The sequence below is a fragment of the Agelaius phoeniceus genome, chromosome 33, assembly GCF_051311805.1.
Source record: "Agelaius phoeniceus isolate bAgePho1 chromosome 33, bAgePho1.hap1, whole genome shotgun sequence".
NCBI classification, from domain to species: domain Eukaryota; kingdom Metazoa; phylum Chordata; class Aves; order Passeriformes; family Icteridae; genus Agelaius; species Agelaius phoeniceus.
The window spans coordinates 1,936,888-1,962,209 of record NC_135297.1 but is presented as its reverse complement, the minus strand read 5'-3'; the positions used below and the strand labels follow the sequence as shown (position 1 = coordinate 1,962,209).

At 51.2% G+C, this 25,322-nt stretch overlaps 1 protein-coding gene and 1 pseudogene across 1 annotated transcript; both read right to left on the bottom strand.

The window, feature by feature from the left end:
• Window positions 1-25,322, bottom strand: part of LOC129131840 (serine/threonine-protein kinase pim-1-like) — a 155,752-nt pseudogene that overhangs the window by 94,009 nt on the left and 36,421 nt on the right.
• Window positions 13,335-14,300, bottom strand: LOC129131898 (olfactory receptor 14A16-like). Its single transcript, XM_054650884.2, has one exon. It carries the CDS (start codon window positions 14,298-14,300, stop codon window positions 13,335-13,337), a length of 966 nt encoding a protein of 321 aa, XP_054506859.2.

Below are 25,322 nucleotides of genomic sequence, written 5' to 3'. Positions count from 1 at the left end.
TGAGGCCTGACGAGTGGAATAGCACGATTCGCCGCTATTCCCGAGTCTATAAACAAAAAAAACCTAGAGAGTGTAGGGAAGAACGACGCAACTCTAGGAAGACAGGAGAAAGGGAATAAAAGGCAGAGGGTGGACCCTAAGTAGGTGTGGGACTCAGGCCCTGTAAAGCTCGCTAGGGACGGCAGAGAGTCCATCGTAAAATCAAAGAAATCCTTTGCAGGAGACCCTTTTCCTGGAGGCCTGACAGCCTGCCCTTAGGAGTGGGGGCAGGAGTTAAGGAGAAAGCCCAAATAATGCACCCCTGAAGACTACCCCTGCTGCCGAGAAGATAATGATCCCTGCAGAGCGACGCACCCGGGCTGGCAGGCGAGGCAGAGAGGTGAGGAGTAGTGGGGGAGAGCAACAGAGCACAGGAACAGGAACGGAGCACAGGAAAGCCCCAGGTAAAAGAGATATGAGTACGAAAGGAGAAAGAAATTTGTTGCTAGGACCCTGCCCTGCTTGGCGAGCTACCTTAATTATTATAACCCTGAGCCTCCCGGCTGCCTGGGGAAACCCTCATCAGCCTTACAAAGAGAACATGATCCCCCTAAATAAATGGACCTGATCCCTGACTGGTCTCAGGCCTTTTTGCAATCTACTGGATCTATGGGGAATACCACAGGTTTAAGTTTACTAACATTAGTACTGCATGACAGGCTGCCGTACGCTAGACACGAATGGAAGAAGCAGAAAACCTGGCAGCTTCAAGGAGTAGTGGGAGAACAAATTAATATTGGATGTCAAATGGTTAATGGGTCTGACTATACTAATGCAATTGCAATCAGTGTTTCCATGGGTCAGGAGGATAAACAAATAGCAGATTGTGCATACCCAATAACACGAGACTGCTGGCAAAACTTCACATGAACTCACACTGCAGAGGTAGCCTGTCTCTGGTCGAAAGATACACAGGGCCTTTCTTTTAAATTTATAATAGATACTAAAACCACTCTACCACTGCTGAACCTCAAAATATCACCACTCCACCTGCACCACCAGTTATACTCACCCCAAAAATTTTCAAAATTGGACCTTATATAATCAGGAAAACTGGTCAAAACCAAATATTCTTCAATCCAGCATGGTGTCTCAAACAGGTCGAACTGCTGATGCAGACCAATGTTTCAGACATCCAGAGCCATTCAGACATTCAGACATTCAGACATTCAGAGCCAACTTGTTCTCCGTTTTTGCAAACATCCTTTGAAGGCTGGACCATTTGGCTCTGGAAACGCAGCTCTTTTAAAACAAGGAAACCTAGAGATGTGACCGGTGTTCTAGGCACAGGATTGGGAATTCTGAATAGCATTGATTCGCAAGTACTAATGAACAAATTGGCTGCTACGACTAGAGATCTGTCCAAATTACAGCAACCACTGAAGGCATCTCTGTTAACCTTGGGGACACACCAGTGGATGCTGTCAAACATTTTGCCAAATTGGGAAAGAGTAAATGTGAACGATCACAAATTGGTGATTGATGCACTCAGTGCTGCACAAAATAATGTTTCCTCAGCCCTCAGCTGTATCCAAGCACAATTGTGGATGCAGTCAGTTTCTGCCTCGATTATAAGAGAAGGTGAGGAAGGCACTTTCCTCACAGAAATTTGGAAAATAATCTGGGACAATGCCAACGATTTTGAAAGAGAATTCCAATCCTGGTGGAAACTGGTGAATTTTACCTATAATGCTATTTCAAATACAGCTACTGCTTTTGTCTTGACCATACACAATGCCTCTGTACATCTGGTTTTTCCTGTTATTGCATTAGGAATAAACCATGACAGAGCTGTTCTCTATCCTATAGAACATAGGGGATGGGCCCGTCAGTTTGATGGCTCCGGGCAAACTGATGATTTGGAATCTTGTATTATCCGAGAACAACTGGGGTTCATCTGTGAAGGCAATGAAATTATAGCTCAAGATATCTGTTTAGACACGGAGCAAAACATTTGTCATTTTGAGATTTGTCCTAACGAGACTTCTAAAACAGTTCTTACATCCATAGGCAATGGATGTGCGTGTTTTAGAACTATTTGTGATTCTGTGCTTGTAGATGATATTGTGGTGGATACAAAGAATCACTCAAACTTCTGTGCTTGTAACTTCACTAAGATTACAGGGTGTGATATCGCTTATGAAGCTAAAGTCACCTCTCACCACCTATTACAATCCAACTACACACTGCTTCACAAGCTAATGCCCACCCCGATTGGGATGAACTTCACTCTAGTGAGACAACTGATGCTCCATCAAGACTTGATCCAAATCCTCGAGAGAATCAAGGAAAGTGGACAGAAAACCCTGGTGACTGTTCATGATGACGTAGGAAAAATACACCGGATTATAGAGAGGGTAAAGCAAGATGGCAAGCACAGGTGGTGGGATGCCCTGTTCGGGTGGGCTCCTACTACTACAGGTGTCCTAAACAGTATATGCCATCTCATTGTTGTTCTTTTGATTCTGATTGTGCTTGGTTTTATTTTGTCAGCAGTTCTGTTCATTATAAATTGGAATATGATGAAAAAGCTAAGGAAATTGGCAGCTATAATTAGTGCACATAGCTTAACTGATGAGGAAACTCAGTTAACGCTTGCTAGGAAGGAACTAAAAAGATTTAATGAACAAAATTGGTAAATAAAAAAATGGGGGATTGTAATAAGTAGCAATACGTTTGTTCATTAATTTAATCCACAGCTAAATAATTATACAATATCAAAGCAATAACTAAATAGCTAAAACTGCTTGATTTTAATTGTATAGCCAGATATGGTTCACATATGGTTGCTTGGCTTGTAGGAATCGTAGAGTGCTTTGGGAATTCCATGGTAAAGAAAAGTTCACCTAAGAGGTCACAGAGGAAGGCTGTAACAACAATCCCTAAACTCACAAGAATTGCTTAGGCTTGCAGGAATCGTATAGTGTTCTGAAAATTCCACTGTATAGGTATGCCTTATAAGGAAAAGTTCACTCAGCGGTTAAAGACGAAGACTTGGAGCCTTCATCCCACGACCACCAGAAGGCAGAAAAAGACCCCCTAGCAACTGAACGAGCAAGCGCAAAAGACAGACCACGTCATCCCTGGACCCGGGAGAAGAAGGCAATAAAAGGCGAACCTTGGGGATAGGAACGGTGCGAGCCTAGAGGAGCGGAGACTCGCGGCCGCCCAGCGCTGAACTTTGCTTATTCTTGCTTGCATAATAATAATAATAAAAAAATTATAATTGTATGATCCTTAAATCCAGTGAATTCATTTATCACACAGCCAAGCCAGGCCTTGCTCAGCATTGCAGTTCCCTGCTCAGAGCCTTGGGCTCCCTGCAATCCTGGCTTCAAGGATCTGCTCTCACCAGGCCCTGGGCAGCCTTTGGCACTCCCTGCCCTCACTGGGGCCCAGCCATGCTCCAAGGCACTTGGAGTTTTGCTGCTGACTCCTTGAGCAGCTTCTTCATCCTTCTCTCCGTGCCTGAGGCTCCTGGAGCCAGCCCCAAATCCACCGTGGGGCTGATTAAAATACAGAAAGCCCTCAGGAGCTCTTTGTCCTCCTGCCATTTCTTCCAGTCTCCAGGGATTGAGCAGTGATTGGAGTCATTTTGGAGTTCTCCTCAGAAAGGAGATTCCAAAGTGCACATAATTTTAAAGGTGTTTTTATTTATCAGCTCAGAGAAGAGGTAACAGAAGCATTCGCCAGGTGATCTTGATGCTGAATGTCTCCTTAGGAGGTCTGGGCACAGAGAAAAATGAGCCCCTTGCAGGTTTAGCAAGGGTTTGGACAAGCTGCTCCTCACCCACAGCCTCACCATTTCTGACATCGCCCACCTGAGACAGACATCTAAAAACTTTTTTTAAAAAAATATTCAACTTTCTCTAAAAATAAAATTTATTAATTAGTAAAATTATAATTATATTATTGTTATTTATAAAAATCTTATTTTGCAGTTTTATTACCTAATTTTTATGCCGTTCTTAAAAAACCTATACATTTTTAGCAATGAAAAAGTTATTGGTCATTGCTTCCAAGTACCACAATTCCCTTCATGAATTAATTAAGCTCTATTGGCTATTTATTTCTTCCTCTTTATAGTAATTAGTAATATTTGCAGACCTTTAGTAATCTTTTTTAATAATATTTTTAACACACAGGCTAAAAGGGTCCACTCTGTCCATGGAGACATTTCTGGGACACATTTGGGGCAGTTTTGGGTCTGGGGAGGGAATTCAGAGAGAACTTGAGAGTCTGGGGAACCGGTGGGCACTTGGAGGGGCACTCAGGGATTCTGAGGGACAGTTCGGGGTCCGGGGCAGCACTTGGGGGTCCGGGCGGGCCCTTGGGGGGCTCGAACGGGGCTCACTGGGGCGCGGGGAGTGATGGGAGTTGTAGGCGCGGGTATCATACAGTTTAACGGGGCTGCGGAGCATCACGGGAATTCGATGTGCAGCTGCAATGGCTCTCGGAGGGGCGCGGGGCATGACGGGAGATGAAGTCCCGGCTGGAATAGCGCTCTACGGGCGCCACGGAGAATGATGGGAGCTATAGTCCCGGAAGTGATTGGAACGCGGCGTTTGGGGGTCTGGGAAGGCTCTTGAGGGACACTTTTGCGTCCGAGCCGCGACTTGAGGTCAGGTTCAGGAGCTCTTGTGGGAAGCTAAGGGAGCTCTAACCTGGCTCTTTAGGGCGCGGGGCACGGCAGGAGTTTTAGGCACGGGACTGTGCTCTGAGGGGCTCTGGGGCCGCAGGGTTTGAGAGGAGATAAATTCCCAGAAGTGGCTGTACCGGGCATCTGTGGGGTTGGGAGCACTCAGGGGGTCCGGGGACGCTTTTGGAGGTCCCGAATGGGCGGTGAGGGGGCACTGAGGGATCCTGGAGACTCTGGGGGACACTTATGAAACAGATAGGGGGGGATCCCGGGGTTCTCTGTAGCGCGGGGCATGACGGGCGTTGCAGTCCCGGATGCAGTGGGGCTCAACCGGGCCGCGGGGCATGACGGGAGTTGTAGGCAAAAAGAAAAGATGGCGCGCACCCTCGGCACCACCTCCAAAGCCCTGATCCCTGGCGCTGATTCGCTATGAGCGGTGATGGGCGGGAGCCTCGGCAAATGGGATGTGGAGGAGGGGGGAACAGCCAATTCACCCTCCTCCAGTCCCTCCCAGTACAGCCCAGTTCATCCCCAGTACAGACCAGTACAATCCCAGAACAGCCCAGTCCCTCTCAATACACCTGAATTTATTCCCAGTCCCTTCCAGTTCCTCCCCAAGGGTCATCCACAGGATGCCCCAGTGGCCCCAGTCTTCCCCGCAATGTCCCCACTTTGCCACAGTATCCCCCAGTATCACTCCCAGTATGTCCCAGTATGTTCCAGTATGTCTCGGTGCACCCCCACAGTCCATCCCACTCCACCCAGATTGCCCCTCCGCATTCCTCCGTGTTCCCAGGTTGTCCCAGTCCTTCCCAGTTTTCCCCAGTATGTCCCAGTCCTCCCCAGTATTTCCAAGGGCAGTTTAATTTCTCACGGTGGCCATGGCAGCCAAACCCAGCAGTGGGGTCAGTGCAGTGCCCATGGCCACAGCCCCTTGCAGTGGCCCAGTGCAGCTTGGGCTGATGATCCACCCTCACAGCTGGCCCAGGGCAGCTCTGCAGTGGCTTTGGTGGCACCTTGGACTGGCGCACACCTGAGCAGTGTGTCTGTTTTCAGTGGGGAAACTCAGGAGTTTCAGATTGCTTCAAAAAACCCCAAAAAGGGAAAACTCCTCTTAGGCTGGGTGCAGCCAGCTCTCCAAGCACAGCAGGTCCCAGGGGAGTGAGGACAGACAGGATGGGGCTGGGCACTGTGGAGCAAGGTTGTCCACACTGGGTCAGAGCTCCAGGCACAGCTTCTGTGAGCCGGCCAGAGCTGCTGAGGAGAGACCCTGGGTCAATATCAATCACAGAATGCTGCAATCCTCTCTGCACTAAAGAGAAATAAAATAAAATACATCGTTTAAACTAGGAATGTCTGTTTCTGACAAGTTCTTTGAAATCTTTCTCCATCACTGGACTAGGATAATTTAATGAGCCTGTCAGGGCTTTGATGTTGTTTACATCAGACTCAATCCCTGAGAGTGTCTTCAAAAAACATCTCAAGAACTCAAACTTAAATTGAAACTCCAAAGTTTGTTGAAGGTTTAATGGATCCTACTGAGGGACACGACTGGGAAAATGTCCCCAGGCTCCAGTTAGAGCAGAACACTGGAGGCAGTGATGACAGCTGGGGACAAACAAGGCCAAGGTGTCTCTGGTGCTGAGCAAAGCTGGATGTGTTTGAGGAATGCCAAGGGCCAAGGCTTGAGCCCCAGGGCCTGGCCAGGCAGATCCTGTCCCTCCCTCCTTGCTCAGGGCTCTTGCCGGGATGGGCACTGGCATGTGGGGATGTGCAATGCCAAGGGCAGGAGCATGGGGCGGCCCCTGCCAGGCTGCTGAGCAGGGACAAGGAGGCCATGAGGCCCCAGGCCTGCAAGGGTCACTTGTCTCCTGCTCCTGCCTCAGGCCCAGGCCCAGCAGCCATGGCCAAAGTGCTGCCCAAGTTGGCTCTGGCAGGGCTGTCTTGCAGCTGCTGCCCATGCCTGTGCCCTGTGCAGCCCAGGCTGTCCTACGGTGTCCCTGCCCTGCGCCTCTGTCCCTGCAGGCTGTCGGCATCCCCCGGCTGCCCCACCTGGCTGGGCCCTTCCTTTGCTGACAGCTCTGCCTCCTGCCTGCCTCTGCCTGCCCACACAAAGCCTGCCGCTGATACCAAAAGGGTTCATTCCATTTTTACCCTGCCTGGGAACTTTCAGCACAGGAACAAGGCATGCAGGGGCTGCTTTCCCAGCAAGGGTGGTTGGAAGAGAAGAAGAAGACATCTGGCTCAAGGGTGCAGGGATAGAGAAAACAAGGTCTGAATCTGGGAACTTGGGGTGGGTTTTATGGAAATGGGTAAATTGTAATTCGAATTTATCCAGTGTGTCTAAGCAACACACTGGTAGAATTACATGTCCTCATAAGGTTAGGAGTTATTTCATGTTACACATTAGGCCTCAATAAATGATGCCCTATTTAACAGCAAATTAGTGTTATGGAGCCTTATTCTGATATTTTGGGATTTTGGTGACAGCAGAGGCTGACAGAACCAAGGAGTCAGCTGTGACGCTGGGGAACCCCATGGAACAAAGGGTCCATTGTGATGCAGTGGAACCCCATGGAACCAAAAGTCCATTGTATCAGAGCAAGGCCTCAGGGAACCAAGGAGACCATTGCTGACAGTGTGGAAGCTCCTGGAGCCATGGGGTCATTGTGACAGTGTGGGGCTGCATGGAACCAATGGTCCATTGGGACACTGCAGAACCTTCTGGAATCAAGGGGATCATGTTATGCTCTGGAACCTCAAGGAACAAAGGATCCATGGTGACACTGCAGTGCTCAGACCATTGTTGACAGTGTGAAAGCTCCTGGAACCAAAAGTCCATTGTGACACAGCAAGGCCTCCTGGAACCAAGGGTCCCTTGTGGCTCTGTGGGGCTTCCCAGAACCAAGGAGACCATTTGGACACTGTGGGGCCTCATGGAACCACCTGGCACTGTGACACAGCAGGGCCACATGGAGCCAAGGGGCCACTGAGACCCTGAGGAACCTCATGGAACCAAAGGTCCATTGTTACACTGAGGGGCCCTGTGGAACCAGTGGGTCCATGGTGACACCGTGGTGCTCCATGGAACCAAGGGGCCATTCTGATTCTGCTTTGCCTCATGGAGCCAAGGGGCCACCATGACACTGCAGGGCCTTGTGGAACTAAGGCAGCCTTGTGACACTGCGGGGCCCTTGGAACCAAGGGTCCATTGGGAGATTGCAGGGCCTCATGGAACCATGGAGAACATTATGGCCCTTCAGAACCCACTGGAACCAAGGGGCCATTGTGACACTGCAGGGCCTCGTGGAATCAAGGGGTCCAAAGTGACACTGTGGGGCTCCATGGGACAAAGGGGCCATTCTGACACTGTGGAACCAAGGAGACCATTGCTCTGCTATGGGACATCATGGAACCAAGGAGGCCATTGTGACACAGCAAGGCCTCATGGAACCAAGGGCACAATAGTGACACTGTGGGGCTCCATGGGACCAAGGGGGGATTCTTAAAGTGTAGAATCAAGGAGATCACTGTGACACTATGGGGCATCATGGAACCACAGGTCCATTGTGACACAGCATGGCCACATGGAACCATGGAGGCCATTTTCACACTTTGAGGCCTGGTGAAACCAAAGGGCCATTGTGGCACTTTGTGTCTCCATGGAACCAAGGAGTCCATTGTGACACTATGAGGCCCTGTTGGGCCAAAGGGCAATTGTGGCCCTGTGTGGCACCACGGAACCAAGGGACCATTGTGACACTACAGGGCCCTGGGAAACCAAGGATTTATGGAACAGTGTGGAACTCATGGAACCAAAGGTCCATTGTGATATTGTGGGGCCTCATAGAACAAAGGGGGGACAATTGTGATCATGTGGGGCCCAGTGGAAGCAAGGGGCCAGTGTGACACAGCTGGGCCTCATGCAGCCAAGGGGCCACTGGGATCCTGAGGACCCCAAAAGAACCACGGGGCCATTGTGACACTCTGCAGCTGTGGAGATCCTGAGAGGCTTCCGTGGGTTAGTGAGACACAAGAAGCTTCCCTCAAAAGCTTTTCAACCCCATTAGCTCCTTCCCCTTGTCCCATGTCCCTCAGCCACTCCCTCCCTATTCCCCCATTGGCCCCATCTTTGTACTGCCCCATGGCACTGGCCAGCCCCTGCCTCTGGAGATACAGAAGGAGTCCTGCCCAGGAGTCCTGCCTTGTGACCCTGAACATCTCACTGCACGGCTGAATCAAACATCTGTGGGTACCATGCAAAGGCCCTTTGTGCTTCCCTACCCTGGGCTTTATTAGCAGCTATTCCAGCTGCAACAATGGTCCATCATGGCAGTGTGGATCCATGGACACCATGGTGACACTGTGGGACCTCATGGATCCAAGGGGCCATTGTGACACTGAAGAACTTCATGGAACCCAGGGTCCATTGGGACACAGCAGGGCCTCATTGGAACAAAGGAACCATTGCTGACAGTACAGAAACTCATGGAACCAAGGGGCCGTGATGACACAGCAGGGCCACATGGAACCCAGGAGACCAGTGACATTTAGGGACCTCATGGAACCAGGGTCCATTATGGCACTGCAGAAAGAAGGAGACCATTGTTGATGCTATGGGAGCTCACGGAACCAAGCAGGCATTGTGACACTCCAGGGCCTCGTTGAACCAGGCAGACCATTGTGACACCACAGAACCTCATGGCACTGAGGGTTTATTGTGACACAGCAGGGCCCATGGAGCCAATTGTCCATTGTGACAATGAGGATCTGAGGAGACCATGGTGCCACCATGGAAGCTCATGGAACCATGGGTCCATTGTGACAAAACAAGGCCTCGTGGAACCAAGGAGACCATTGTGACATCATGGAACCTCATGGAGCCCAGGAGACCATTGTGACATCATGGAACCTCGTGGAACCAAGGGTCCATTGTTACAGTCCAGAACCAAGGAGACCATGGTGACAGTACAGAACCTCACAGGACCAAGATTCCATTGTTATGCACTGGGGCTTCATGGAACCAAGGAACCACTGTGACATGGCAGGGCCACATGGAACCAATGGTCCTTGGAGATACTGCAGATCCAAGGAGACCATGGTGATGCTGTGGAACCTCATGGAACCAAGGGGCCATTGTGACACTGTGGGGCCTCATTGGAACAAAGGACACGGTTGATAGGACAGAAGCTCGTGGAAACTATGGGACATTGTGACACTGCAGAGCCTCATGGAACCAAGGAGACCCTTGTGACATCGAGGAGGCTTATGGAACCAAGCAGCCATTTTTACACCACAGAACCCAGGAGACCATTGTGACATCATGGAACCTCGTGGAACCAAGGGTCCATTGTTACGGTCAAGAACAAAGGACACCATTGTGACAGTACAAAACCTCATGGAAATGAGGGGCCATTGTTATACAGCAAGGCGTCATGAAATCAAAGGACTGATGTGACACTCTGGGGCCCCATGGAACCAAATATTCATGGTGACACAGCGGGGCTGCTTGGGACCAATTGTCCATTGTGACACTGCAGATCCAAGAGACCTGGGTGACACTGTGGTAGTTGATGGAACCAAGGGGCTGTTGTGACACACCAAGGCCTCGTGGAGCCAAGGAGAGCATTGTGGCAGTGCAGAACCAAGGAGGCCATTTTGACAGTACGGAACCCAATGGAACCAAGGGTGCATTGTTCTACAGCAGAGCCTCATGGAACCAAGGGGCCATTGTGAAACTGTGGGGCATAATGGAGCCAAGGACACCCCTGATACTGAAATCCACTGGATAGAAACTTCTGAACAGAGTTTGGAGTATTTGAAAGCAGGTCTTCTTTATTTCAGCATGGTGGTAATTTGGGCCATCCTTCCTCCATTCGAGTGCACTGAGCATTAAATGAACAGAGTTTTTATCACACACACTCATTATGTATCCATTAGCTATCCCCACTTCCTTTAAGTTTATTTGACATAGTTGCACCCCTTATCACATGTCCTTTTATGCTTCTTTGCGGTCTGTCTTCAACATCCAGGGTCCTTTTTAGGTGGCTGTTCCTTGATCCCCCCTTTAGAGTAAGGGCAATATTATTGTTCTGCATAACTTGTGTTTTGTCAGGCTTGCAGAGCTGAGCTGGCATCCTGCTTGCATTTTGTGTGGTTTCTGTTTGCCAGTTTCTCCAAGGCTGTGCTGTTCTGTTCTACTGTCCTTGACAAGAGTAAATGTTGTTCTGTTCTCCTGTCCTTGTCTCAGTGCTCGCCCCGCATGAGGCGTCTGCAACCCCCCCAACCGATGGGCCTGGGGTGGGCAAGTGTTCCTGGGGAACAGGGATGGGACAGCTGGGCTGGACTGACCCAAGGGATGTTCCACTCCATGTCACACCATGATCAGCAATCACCTGAGAGAAGCGGGCGGCAAGGAGGGTAGGGGATTAATTTTTTTAAAGACATTTTTCTTTCAAACCAGCACCTACACATACAGAATCCTCTCCTGCCACAGGGTAGTAAAACATTTTCTGCTGATAGGAGATTTTCTGTGGATTTGCTTTTCTTCTGTGGCTTTTTCTTTTTGTGGTCGGTTTGTTTGTGAGGTTTTTGTGTTGTTGTGTGTGGGTCTTGCTTTATTTTTTTTGATTGGGTTTGGGATTTTTTTTGTCATGTTAGGGTTTTCCCTATTGAACTGACTTTCTTCTGATGCATAAGTTTTTTTCTGACATTTCTTGTGGCTTTTTTGGCACCTGATGGACAGACAAATTTAACCAACTCTATCATCTTGCCCAGTTACGTTTTGCAGGCATCATTAACTACATGAGTTCAGTCACAGACTCCCTGCAATTTGGCAGCATCCACAAAGGAATTGAAAGTTCATTTCATGCCATTGTAGACACAATAGAAATATTCCACAGTGGTGGCCAAGGGCTGGTCACTGAGGGATGTCACCAGGGTGTGGCTGCCAAGAGGACTCTGTACCATGGATGACATTTGACCCTCACTGTTCAGCCAAATTCCCACCCAGCCCATGTTCCACTCCTTCAGCCCAGCTCTCTCCAGTCTGGCTCTGAGGAGATCCCAGCAGACCCTGTCCCAGGCCTGGCTGAAGTCTGGGCACACAACATCCCCTTCTTTTCCCTCCCACGTGAGTTCTGCAGTCCCTGCCCTGTCCTGCCAGTGCCTGGAACAGCTGCAGGAGGATTTGCCACATCCCCTTCCCTGCTGAGCTTGACCAGGCTGTGACTCTCCCAGTCTCCCTCCCTGCCCTGTTTGCAGACTGGTTCCATGTCTGCCCTTCCCAAGTGCCCAGGACCCTCTGGGTTGGCTCTGGCCTTTCCAATGGGTTTGAGAGAGGTCCCACAGTGACACTGCCCAGCCTTCTCAACAGCCCTGACACCAAAGGCCTTTTCCACATCCCTCACTTCCAGGTCAGTGCCCAGAACACAGCACAGCCCTGTCAGGTCCTCGGGGTGGTTCAGAAGGGAGGCAGCTGTGATTTCTCCCCACAGACCCTCACTCTATCCAATGTCTCTCTGTGCAGTCCATGGCTGCCCTGAGCATTTTTTCCTGGAGCCTCCCTGCCTGGGATATTTCTCTCCATGCCGTCCTAACCACAACCCAGCAAAGAATTCAGGTGTTTTCCCAGAGGATGTTACTCTCAGAGTGAAGTGGCCTCAAGGCACTGTTTCTGCCACTGGAATTGTGCCACCCCCGGGTGCTGCTGATGGTGTTTGTGCTCACTGGGGTTCATCTCCCCACACACACACCATGCGCTGCTGAGATCTCCTCAGCACAGAGTAAACATGGCCTGCTGGCCTGGTCCCTTGGTGTCCCTCCGTGCAGGGACAAACAACCTCCTGCAGGTGGGGAGAGGCCAGTGCTGGCAATGGTGGCTGCAGGGGCTGCTGTGGGACAATTGCCCTGGGCCACCTTCCCAGGCTGTCCCAGAACAAAGACACAGCCCAGGCCCTGCTCTGCTGCTGCCTCAGGTCCATGCCAGGAGCTCTGGCTGGGCCAGGACACTGCTGTGAGCCCCCCCTGCACACTCCCCCCTGCCCCAGGCCCTGGGCTTTGCTGGGCCAGGGCATTCCTGGAGCACATTGCTGACAGCAGCTCTGGAGGAGAGCAAAGCCTCCCTGCCCTGCCCTCAGGAGATGCCCTTTGCTGATGGAGCTGCTGTGCTGGAGCCCAGCTGTGTCCCAGCAGTGCCCATGGCCTGGCCCTGCCTGTGGCCACAGCAGGGACACGCAGCAGGACAGGGACCAAGCTGCCAGAGCACTCCGGCCTTACAGCCACAGCAGGGCTGGCAAGGACAGGGTGGAGCTGGGCAGAGCAGATGGGGGAAGAGCCAGGGCCATTGTCCCTGGCTGTGCTGCTGTGCTGGGAGTCTCTTCCCTCCACCTCTGCTCACAGGCACTGCCCCTGCGGGGACAGAGAAGGGCTGAGGTATCGCCTTGGACAGACAAGTCAGGGCAGGCACTTCTTTTTATTTAAATGCCAAGAAAACAAGCCTCTTGCAAGTCTTTGTGTTTCAAAAGAAAGGTAGATATTCATGTAGAAATGCTAAGAGAAATCCTACAGTATTATGTAGGAAACACTAGAACAATAGGAAAAGTTACCATAGTAAAAAATAGACAAATAGGGGGAAAAAGGCTGAGATTGTAAAGAGTTATATTCTGAAGGCTCTGTAGCAGAAAAGAGAATTTATTGCTTCTGAAGATGCAGTCACCCGTTTTCCCAAGGCATCCTTGAGCTCCTGGTTCCTCAGGCTGTAGATGAGGGGGTTCAGGGCTGGAGGCACCACTGAGTACAGAGCAGACAGTGACATATCCAGGGATGGGGAGGAGATGGAGGGGGGCTTCAGGTAGGCAAAAAAGCCAGTGCTGAGAAACAGAGAGACCACGGCCAGGTGAGGGAGGCAGGTGGAAAAGGCTTTGTGCCATCCCTGCTCAGAGGGGATCCTCAGCACGGCCCTGAAAATCTGCACATAGGAGAAAACCATGAACACAAAACAACTAAAATATAGGAGAGCACTTAGCACAATGAGCCAAACTTGCCTGAGTTTGGAGTGTGAGCAGGAGAGCTTGAGGATCTGTGGGATTTCACAGAAGAACTGGCCCAGGGCATTGCCCTGGCACAGGGGCAGGGAAAATGTATTGGCTGTGTGCAGCAGAGCATTGAGAAAGGCACTGGCCCAGGCAGCTGCTGCCATGTGGGCACAAGCTCTGCTGCCCAGGAGGGTCCCGTAGTGCAGGGGGTTGCAGATGGACACGTAGCGGTCGTAGCACATGACTGTGAGAAGTGCAAATTCTGCTGTCATGAAAAAGGCAAAGAAGAAAACCTGTGCAGCACATGCTGAGTAGGAGATGGTGCTGGTGTCCCAGAGGGAATTGTGCATGGCTTTGGGGACAGTGGTGCAGATGGAGCCCAGGTCGCTGAGAGCCAGGTTGAGCAGGAAGAAGAACATGGGCATGTGCAGGTGGTGGCCGCAGGCTACGGTGCTGATGATGAGGCCGTTGCCCAGGAGGGCAGCCAGGGAGATGCCCAGCAAGAGGCAGAAGTGCAGGAGCTGCAGCTGCCGCGTGTCTGCCAATGCCAGCAGGAGGAAGTGCCTGATGGAGCTGCTGTTGGACATTGCTTCACTCTGGGCATGGTGGACTGTTGAAACAAGACATTGACAAGCTGGGTCCAACTTTTTGAGTCAGTCCTATGAATTTTGCATGGAATCCACTCAAAATTAATTCTCTTCCTGGAGGGGGGACTTTGCTAGAATTCTTTGATTGGGTGTTTTTGCTGCTGACTTACTGATTCATCGTCATCATGGCTCTCAGGCTGAACACTGGGGAGCCCAGAGGGAAAACAGGGCTCCTTGAGCCCCAGTGCAGTCGGACCTGCTGGTCCCCACACAGGTGCCCTTTGATCATTTCCCCTCCCTCGAGTTCAGGGTGATCACACTTAAAATGTGCTTGAAAACAAAGTGGACTTTTGAAATGCTGTTTTAAAAAAATTTTTTCGAAACTCTTTGCTCTCTCCCTGTGCAGCTGAACATGGAGGGATGCAAAGTGTTGCTCTTGCTCTTTGCTGCCTGGAGTTGTGCCTACTGGGAACTGTTTCTGTCTATCCAAGCCTTGTCCCTGCCAGTGCTGCCAGAGCCCAGCCCAGCCCTGGGGGCTCAGATCTGCCCTGCAGACCCCTCCCAGCACAGGGCACTGCCCAGGGGCATCTCCCTGGCAGCAGGGCCTTAAGGGCAGGCCAGACAAACAGAGATGCTGCAAGCCAAGGTGCTGCTGCTGCTGTCTGTAGGGAGAGGAGGCTGAGGAGGCACTTTCTGAGGGAGATCTGAGGCCCATCTGCTGATGCCCAGGCTGACAGTGCAGGAGGCTCAGGGACACAGCCAAAGCTGACAGCCCCTTTCCCTTCCCTTTAGGAGAAAGCTGAGAGCAGCCCTGGCCATGCAGCACCATCTCCAGAGCAGGAGGAATCTGCCCTGATGGGGGTGGCTCCTTGCACCTGGAACTTCTCCCCTGCAGCGTCCATGGGGAGCTGCCAGGCAGGCTGAGAGCTGCCCCTGGCAGGTGGCACATGCCCTGGGCTGGCCAAGAGCCCTGAGGGCTGCAGGAGCTGCTCTGCAGGACAGCCCTGGGCAGCCCTGGCTGCAGCCCCAGCTTCAGCCCCTGCAGCCGTCCCTGGCAGCAGGAGCCGTCCTGCCCTGTCCCTCTGACGGTGCCCAGGGCAGCCCCGCTCTGCAGCACATCCTCCCCCTCCTCCTCCTCCTCCTCCTCCTGCTCCTCCTGCTCCTCCTGTGCCACAGAGAAACTGGGAGAGTCCTCCTGACACATCCCCCAGGCTCTGGGGTGTGCTGGCTTCAGGAGATCCCTCCAGGAGCACAGGGGACATTGCCCTGCACCCACACACTCACCATGCACAGGGCTGTGAAGATCTTTCCCCACGTGAAGTCTCAGCTCAATGTCTTCCCAATCCTGATTGCCTTCAGCCTGTCCCTGCCTGGCTCCTGTGCCCTCAGTGCCTGCAGGCAGAGCCCTCAGCCCTGCTGGGCTGGGAGAGGAGCTGGCCCTGGGAAGAGCTGTTCCTTTAAAGCTCAGCAGCACAGACACAGCACAAGGACTTTAATGAGCCTCTTGGGGATTTGGTATTGTTTACATCAGACTCAGTCCCTGAGAGAGTCTTCAGAAAACTTCTCAGCAACTCAAACTTAAATTGAAACTCCAAAAGTTTCTTGAAGTTTTAATGGGTTCCACTGAGGGACACGACTGGGAAAGTGTCCCCAGGTTCCAGTTAGAGCAGAACACTGGAGGCAGTGATGTGATTTAATAAAAATATATGGATATTGATCTAGTACCGATATCCAACTGTGACAGACAAAGTCTCTCTAAGAGTTTAAAGTTAGAAAGTCTATGTTTATTGCGACGCTGGGCAGCGTGCGGGATAGCAGGGACAAGGAGGCCATGAGGCCCCAGGCCTGCAAGGGTCACTTGTCTCCTGCTCCTGCCTCAGGCCCAGGCCCAGCAGCCATGGCCAAAGTGCTGCCCAAGTTGGCTCTGGCAGGGCTGTCTTGCAGCTGCTGCCCATGCCTGTGCCCTGTGCAGCCCAGGCTGTCCTACGGTGTCCCTGCCCTGCGCCTCTGTCCCTGCAGGCTGTCGGCATCCCCCGGCTGCCCCACCTGGCTGGGCCCTTCCTTTGCTGACAGCTCTGCCTCCTGCCTGCCTCTGCCTGCCCACACAAAGCCTGGGGCTGACCCAGACTCCTTCTGGGGGATGTGTTGCTCCACAGCACTGCCCTGGGAGGGAAATCCCTCTCTCTTTTTTCCTAATCTTCTCTTCCCCAGCTTTCCATAGCTTGATTTTTTTTCTTTCTCTGGCTGTTCTCTACCATGGTAAAATGATCCACCCTTCAGTCCCTCCCAGGCCTCTCCTCTGCTGTCCTCAGTCTCCACCCCACTGAGCACAGAGCTCCTCTGTCCCTGTACAGTGCTCATGTGCTTGAGGCCATGGCTGCCTGGACAAGAAGGACGGTTCTTTTCTACAGGAAGGAAACCACAGAGCCCCAGGGATTTGAAGGCAGATCAGAGGCAGTCACCAGAGGCCAAGGCAAGCCAGACCTGTCTGTCCTTGCAGCTTTTGTCTGAAAGCAACCCTTGGATATTTGGGGAGTTTTGGAGGTGGAATTCCATTTCAGCCATGAGTGCCTGGACCAGAATGACAGTTCTTCTCCACAGGAAGGAAAGGGCAGAGCCCCAGTGTTTCAAAGGCTGATTAGAGGCAGCCCCAAGGAGGCCAAGGCCAGCCAGACCTGTTTGTCTTGGCAGCGTTTGTCTGGGAGCAATCCTTGGATAGATGGAGTTTGGAGGCCAAATCCCAGTTTTGTTCATGGGCGTCTGGATAAGAAGGACAGTTCTTTTCCATAGGAAGGAAAGTACAGAGCCCCAGTGTTTCACAGGCAGATGAGAGCTGGCCCTCCGGAAGCCAAGGGAACCTAGACAGTCCTGGCAGCTTTTGTCTGGGAGCTATCCTTGGATATAAGAAATTTTGGAGGCAGATTCCCAATTTTGGCTATGGACACCTGCACTTGAAAGATGATTTTTCCATGGAAAGAAAAGCTTGGGCCCCCAGTGTTTTGAAGGCAGATGAGAGGTGGCCTCCAAGATGCCAAGGCCACCGAGAGCTGTCTGTTCTTGCAGGTTTCATACAGGAATCATCCTTCGATATAATTGAATTTGGATGTAGAATTCCAGTTTCAGCCATGAATCCTGGAGGAAAAGAAGAGTTCTTTCCCACAGGAAGGAAAGCACAGAAGTCCAGGGTTTTAGGGGCAGATGAGAAGCAGCCCTCAACATGCCATGGTCAGCTGGACCAGTCAGGCCAAGCCAACCAGAACTTTTCCATGTCCTTGGATCCTTGGGGCCCTGCAGCATCACAATGTCCACTTGGTTCCATGGGGCCCCATAGTTTAACAGGAGATCTTTGTTTCCCTAAGTCCAGTGATATCACAGTGGTCTCCTTGGGTCCCAATTAGCACAGTGGCCCCTTGCTTCCATGCAGTCTTGCAGTGTCAAAATGGTTTCATTGGTTCCATGGAACTGTGCAGAGTACCACAATGAACCCTTGGTTCTATTGGGCTCCCCAGGATCACACTGGCCCCTTGCTTCCATAGGGACTCAGAGTGCTAGAATGGTCTCATTGCTTCCACAAGTCCCTGCAGTGTCACAAAGAGCTCCTTGGTTCCACAAGGCCCTGCAGAGCCTCTTGATTCAACAAGGCCTCAAAGTGCCATAATGGTCTCCAGAATTCCATGAGACCTGCAGTGTCTCAAGGGCACCTTGGGTCCATGAAGCCATGAAGTATGGAATGGCCTCTTGATTCCATTGGGCCCCTCACTGTTACATGAGTTCCTGGTTCCACCAAACCCTGTAGTGTCACAATGGTCTCCTTGGTTCCCCAGAGTCAGAATGTCCCTGTGGTCTCATGGAGCCCCACTACGATCCCCTTGATTCCATGAGGCCCTGCCGTGCTACAATGAGCCCTTGGTTAAACGAGGCCCTGCAGTGTCACAATGGCCCCTTGGTTCCAGTGGGTCCTAAAGTGTCTTAATGGTCTCCATGGCTCCATGAGGCCCCAGAATGTAATGATGGACTTTTAGTTCCATCAGGTTCCATAGTGCAAACAACAGCCTCCTTGTCTCCACAGTGTCACAATGGACCCTTTGTTCTATGAGGTGCCTGGCCTCCCACAGCCTCTCAGAGAGTCTTCTCCCCCTCAAGGTCCCCAAGAGCCCTTGATGGCTCCTCACAGCCCCTCACAGCCCCTGCCAGCCTCTCACGGCCCCTCACAGCCCCTAATGGCTCCTCATGGCCCCTCATAGCCACTGGCCTGGGGCTCCTCCCAAAGGAGAAGGGGTCGGGCCCTGCTTGTTCTCCTTTTATTTCGGTCCCTTCACAGCCACGAGTGCAGAAAGGCTGAAATGGAGCCTTTCCCCAGTGTTTCCCTCGGGGTTAACTGCGGGCTGAAGCTCTGTGCTGGCGCTGGCCCCAGCGCCACCATCCCTGCAGCCGCCAGGCCTTTGCTGTCCCCCCGTGTCCGTTCCCTGTCCCCGAGTCCCGCCCGGCTCTGGCAGCAGCAGCAGCCGCAGCGCAGGGGGCGCCGGCCCGGCCCAGCCGGGGCTCCCGGCCAGGAGCAGCAGCAGCGCCGGCCCCTTCCCACCTGCTCCTGCCTCGGCTCCCAAGGGCTTTTTCCAGCTCAATTCTGGACTAGAGCAGCAATCACCCACACACAGCCCTGATTCCTCAGGGCCCGCCTGTGCTGCCCTGAGCCACCCCTCAGAGAAAGAAAGGATCGGGTTCCAGCGCTGTTTTCAGCACTGTTTTACTCACCCTGAGGTGACAGCAGGAGGCTGCTGTTGCCTTTGCCTTTGGGAATTGGAGATCATGGCTGCTCTTGCCCCTCTTCTCCTTGCCAATTGAAATTTATCTGTAAAACTGCAATTGCCTTTTTCGATCAGTGCTACCCAGAGTGCTTTTGTGACAGTGAATTTTGGAATCCTTAAAATCAGAGGGGTTTGAGAAAGCTGCAAAAGGCAGACCTCAGAGACAGCAGAACTGTGATTAGAGCTAAGTGGTAGCCATAAGATTTGTCAGCAGAAAAGTTATAATAGAAGTAGAAAGTAAGGACAAATAGAAAAATGGTTTTTGTATTAACGCTTGGTAGACTAACTCCCTAAGCTACAGAGAAGTATATCTAGTGAGATATTAGGAAGTTCTAAGCTTGAGCTCTGTGCATTGTGTTTTAAGGCTTACAAGCAGGTATTGTACTCAAAATAAGCAAGCATTGTTTTAACCAAAGGTACATGTGCTTATCGTGGTTGGATGGAACTACCGTCAATATCCTTTTGCTTTGTGGGATTAATAAAAAAACTTTTAAAGTAAGTTGTAACATTGAGTTCTTTGTCTGCTGCTGAGGACACGAGCTGCTGGCATCTTCCCATTGTCATAATCATGGAATGAGACTGATGCTGGAAAATAAACAGCTTGAGACACGTTCCTCAGCAGTCCCATCCTGTTGGTGATTTGTACATAGCCCCCGGCCGGCAATAGGTGAACTCAGGCTTTTGGTCACAGGCATCATGATTAGCAGATCTTGAAATGCTCTCAAGTCCCTGAGCACAAAGTCAAGGAGAATAAAGCAGCCACACAGGCCACATTTGCAGTGCTCAAACACAGCCCTGCTGCTGCTGCTGCTGCTGAAATAGAATCAACTGACAGAGGCCATCACAGAAATTGCCTCTCAAGTGTCAAATCAAATGAAAAAATCCACCAGGAGAAAGAGAAAACAGAACTTCTCGGCTCACTTCATTGTCTCTTCCGAGCAGCAGCAGCAAATGGAGATGCCCAGAGGTATTTCCAGCTGCTGCTGGTCCCAGCTGGAGCCCAGCCTGCTGCCCAGGCCCAGCGGGAAGCTGAGCCCAGCCCGGGGAGCTCCCGCAGTGTCGGGAGCTCAGCGCACGCGGGGCCAGGCCCAGAGCCCCGGGCACGGCCGCCCATTGCGGGGCAGCGGCGCAGACGGAATGTCCTGCGGCCCAAACTCCTGCTCCTGCCACACAGCGCCAGCGCTCTCCCCCTCCTCCTCCTCTCCCAGCACGGCACAAATTCCAGCTCCGAGGAGGCTGCCCCAGAGAGGGCTCAGGCTCCTGCCTCAGCCTCAGTGTCCCTGCACAGGAACAGGGCATCTTTCAGGCACTTCCACAAGCTCAGGGTTCCCATTTCATGGGGAAGCTGGGATGAAAATGGCCTTGCTAGGAAGGACAAAAGCAGAGGGAACGGATTGGAAATTATTAGGAAAAATGATCCTTTGTATAGCCAAAGCTCACTAAGTCATTCCCTGAATTTCTCCTTTTCACATTCTTTCAGTCATCTCCTCAGAGGTCCAGCTTGTTCTGGTGCCTTTCATGAACTGATTGTGCTCTTGATTTATATCAATGCAGGAGATGTAGAAGCACCTGAACTGAACACTGAAACAAATTCCCTCTGTCTGCCCATTTTCAGCTTCTACATCACTTTCAAGATGTCCCACGGGATGTTGGAATGATTATCACACAGCTCTCCCTTTCTGGCTGCAGGCTCTGGAGATTCTTTCTCTGCATTCAGTCAGGCTTGCATTCCCTAACAATTCCTGGGAGCCCATCATGGTTTCTTAGTGTAGAACAGTAACAATGAAAACCTCACCAATGGCACAAGTGCCCAGCCCACAAGGAAAAGAAAGAACAAGCTGTAAAGTTCTTCAAACATTTGTCCTGCTTTGCAGCAAGAGTCCTGCTGCACGCACGGTGTGGAAAGCCAAGAGAAGCCACAGTTGGTGGCACATCTTGTGACAGAAGCTGCACCTGGTTCTCCAGGAAAGCTTCTTGGAAAGAGCAAACAGGACTGTGGACAAGATTCTGGAAGAACAGAAACAGTTTTTAGGAAATGAAATGAAAATAGAAAGAAACAAACCAAGATGTTTTACTCTATTTATTTTTATGCTCCCCTTTGTACTACTTCTCCATCCCATTAATTCCAAAAGGATCTCACCTCTAAGATCCTTGGCAGGTTTTAGACACTGTAAAATACCATGAGCTGTACAGTTTGCTTCCCCTTCCTTTTTTTTCTTTTTAGAAAGCAGTGCTGAAGATGTAAATACCGTTGTAATATATGGTAGGGATAATTCATGCTATTAATGTATGGTATAAAATATGGTAAAATCCCAAATCTATGTGTCTGACCATCCCGGCCAGGAGCAGCTGTCTATTTAGATTCAACAAGTCCCCGGACACAAGTTAAGATAACGATCGAGCCTTAATGTAAGAATAGAAGCATCCAGGGCGATGATCACTGGTTTCCCGAGTCCTCGGGAGCCACCCAAGAGCGATTATCGCCTTGCCAATTGCATCTATCAGGATAGTCAGCAGGGCCAAACTGATACATCTGCATACACGGCTTCCCCGGAGCCGATTGACACCAATGGCACACCTGGACCCAGCTTTTGTCCAGCTCTGCACCTGGAAAGGAACAGCGATGTGTGTGAAGAGTTACAAAGGAAATTTGGTCATCTTTACCTTGGGCACAATAAAAAAGTATAAAACCTCGCTGCAAGAAGCAGCGTGTGTGAATGGGGGAGACTCTGCCACTCGAGGGGTCAGGTCCAGGTTCACCCAGCGCCAAACTTGGGCTCGACGCTGTCTCTTTGGCTGTGGTGGTTTCAAACACCGGAATTCGGTCTCGCAGACAAATTAATAAATATTTGCAAAATTTTTGATAATTTTGGCCCACAGTTTGATCATTTATAACAATGGGAAGCAAAATTCCAACTCTTCACCTTCTCCGGCCATCCTAATGAATTTGGGATATTTGCAACTGTTTGGAACTACTTGAGTTGAGCAATGAGAAGTAAAACTTTTCTGAATTGAGGAGTCTTAAACCCCCGATTCTTTTGTGCCTTCACTAAGGTGTTTTTGTGCTGAAGGAAATGACTTCAATGAGAAAATAATTTCAGCATGGATTGAGAAGTTCTGACAGAGACAAAGTGTTGCCAGCAGTTGCTCCAGGTGCTGCTGCCAACAGCCCCTGCAGGAAGGAGCACAGCCCCCAATGCACGTGGGCTTTGGCTCCCTGTGGCACAGAAGCCCCCCAGGGGCACAGGTCTCTGGGGCAGGAGATGGGCACCAGCGCTGCCAGGGCTTGGGGGGTGGCAGCTCTGCTTGAGCAGGGACTCTGCCACAGCTGCTGATGTCAGCGCTGCCCAGGCCCCAGGGGTCAGAGCCGCATTCATGCCCTGGCCCACACGTTCCCTGTCCATGTCGCAGCTGTGGGTTTTGGATGGCCACCAGCTGGGACGTGTCCCAAGGAGGCCGTGCCAGCTTCTGTGGAAGGTCCTGTGCACTTCCCAGCATTGCTGCATCGGCAGCCCTGGGGCTCCTTCTGCTGCCCTGAGCCTGCAGAGCCGGGCAGCGTTTGCTGATGGTTTGAGCTGTTCCTAAAGACCCTGTTGGGCTGTCTTAGACACTTGGGGTGAGAGATTCCTTCCAAGCTGGGCCACTTGGGCTGGGCTGGGTGCAGCCCCAGGGCAGGGGGCAGTGTGTGCAGGGGGCCTTTGTGACACGGTGAAGCAAGGCCACCATGCCATGGAATGGGTGTCCAAGGGCCCTTTGTGACACGTGGGAAATAGAAGCTTGCCCGGCTGCTGGGAACAGGCCACGGGGCAGAACAGGACAGAGCGGTGCCGTCAGGAGCCCCCACACAGTGCACTCGTTCCTGTCTGACCCGCAGCCTTTCCCAGGCGTTATTCCTGCAGCTGAGCTCGAGGCCAGGCCACAGGACTTGGTGACCCGTGGCCTTGCCGAGGCTTCTCTTCTGCAGGTGCTCTCGAGGGCAGAGCGTGGCACTTGGTGCCTGTCCCAGGGTGACGTTATGATGCTTGTATCCCCATTCATGTGTTCTGTTAATGTTGGATATTATGTTCTGTACCTTTAAGACTGGCTCCAAAGAGGGAAAGTTTTGTTTTGGTTTTCTTATCAGCCTGGCGGGACACAGAGACTGCAGCTTTTGCTTTTTCTGCTTTTGCTTTTCGCTTTGCTCTCCCTTGCTCTTGCTTGCTTCGCTTCTGCTTGCTTTGCTCAGTAGCTAGTTTAGCTAAACTGTCCAATTTCTTCCTGGACTGTTTCTCCTTTCCTTTTTCTGACCATTTCAAACCTGCTCCGGACTGGGACCTGAGAAACACCAAGATTCTGCACCTTGTGGCCTGCAGCAGCTGCCCCAGCGCCGGAGGGACTGAGAACAGAGTGACCACCCCCCAAGAGAGACTTTCTGAATTTGTCATCTTTTTTCAGAGCGGTGTCATCCGGTATTGTTCATTTTGTGTGCTGGGGGGTGCTGTGCTTGTTAAATAAACAGGTTCTTTCCACTCCTCTCCGAGGAATCCTTCCCGAACTGCTTGGGGGGAGGGGCTGTGTGGGTTTGCTTACTGGAGGGGCCCTAATTTGGAAATTCTCCTCCAAATTTGCCCTAAACCACGACAAAATCTTGGTGCCCAACGTGGGGTGAGAGAGAGAGAGTAGAAAAACCCTGTTTTGAGTGTATTTTGGTTGCCATTACTCTCTGTTTGTTTGAAGCAGTTAATAGCCATGCTTTTTGAATTCATGATGAGTGTTGGGGTGAAGGCTTGCATGTGTTTCTGGTTCCTAGGGTTTTTCGAGATCTTAATACCTCTGTGGTCCCAAGGTTTATTTTCTTATCCTGAAATAGTTCTAGTATTTTCCCTAATACGTAGTTTTTACAGCAGAGGGGCAGTGACCAGAATAGCTATCCTGCTGGGCTTGATGGCAATGATGTGCAAGAAGTTTATAAACATGTTGGGGTCTGCTCCAGGTATGAATGGTTCTTGGCTATGGTTATTTCTCCAGTTTTTTAGAGGAGGAGCAGCAGGGAATGAGGCTTTTCAGCCTTTGCTTTCCTTCTTCTCTTATGAATCCGTTGCATCAGTAGTGAAGGATGTTCAGTTTCCCCTGAATGTTAAAGAAACCATCTTTCTTGTATTCAATCTGGTAACATTCTTCTATACAGTCTGCTGCTTCTCCAGAATGAGGGCTGAGATTTCTAGACGGGCTGATGAGACCCCTGACTCAGGAGTAGACCCAGGTGTGAAACATCCTGAGTGGTGTGGGAAATGGGAGGAAATGGGCCACATCCTGAAGGAATTCTCCGACCCTATAGTCTGGGATTTTCCCCATAAACAAATTCAGAACCCAGCTGAGGTGGGGAAATATCTGAAAGAGAAATACCAGGATGAGCCTAAGGAGAGAAAGGTCATTGCAGTGAGCTGGGCCCTGGCATATGCTTATCGCACTCTGTTGGAGACTGTAGGACAGCAGACAGAGGCAGGGGGGCAGGGAGATAAATCAGCAGCTATCCCAGTCATTCAGGCTGCAGCAAACACCCCAGGCTCGAAGCCAGCAGCCAAACCAGATAGTGAGCCTAAGCCAGCAGCTAAATCAATGGATTTGCTACCAGTACTAGAAGTGGGAAATGCATGGACAAGACCAATCGACCAGTGGATGATGATGCAGCAGAAGGAACCTCAATGCCTCCTGACATAAAATCAGGAGTCAAAGCAGCAGGTGCAAGACCAGATGCAAATATTGAGTCCTTTTCCCTGAAGGACCTTCGTGGCTTACGGAAGGATTACACCAGACGACCTGATGAATCTATAATTAGTTGGTTAGTCCGTCTCTGGGATGCTGCAGGCGAGGCTACAATTCTGGATGGCACAGAAGCGAGGCATTTGGGATCCCTGTCACATGATCCTGTCATTGACCAAGGAATGATGAGGGGGGCAAACCCTCAGAGCACGGGTCTTGGAAAGTGTTGCACAAAGATACCTGTGTGCAGATGATCTTTATATGCAACAGACACAGTGGAAGACCATAGAGCAAGGGATCCAACGCCTGAGAGAGATGGCAGTGGCAGAGATTATCTTCTCAGATGATGTGACAACTAGGAACCCAGACTTGGTGCCATGCACGTCTGTGATGTGGCGGAAACTTGTGCGACTTGGGCCACACGAATATGCTTCTGCCCTAGCCATAATGAAGCGGGATGAGAGGGACGAGACTG

Excerpts from the sequence above, each read along its gene's own strand:
- LOC129131898 (XM_054650884.2), bottom strand. The coding sequence starts at position 14,300 with ATGTCCAACAGCAGCTCCATCAGGCACTTCCTCCTGCTGGCATTGGCA.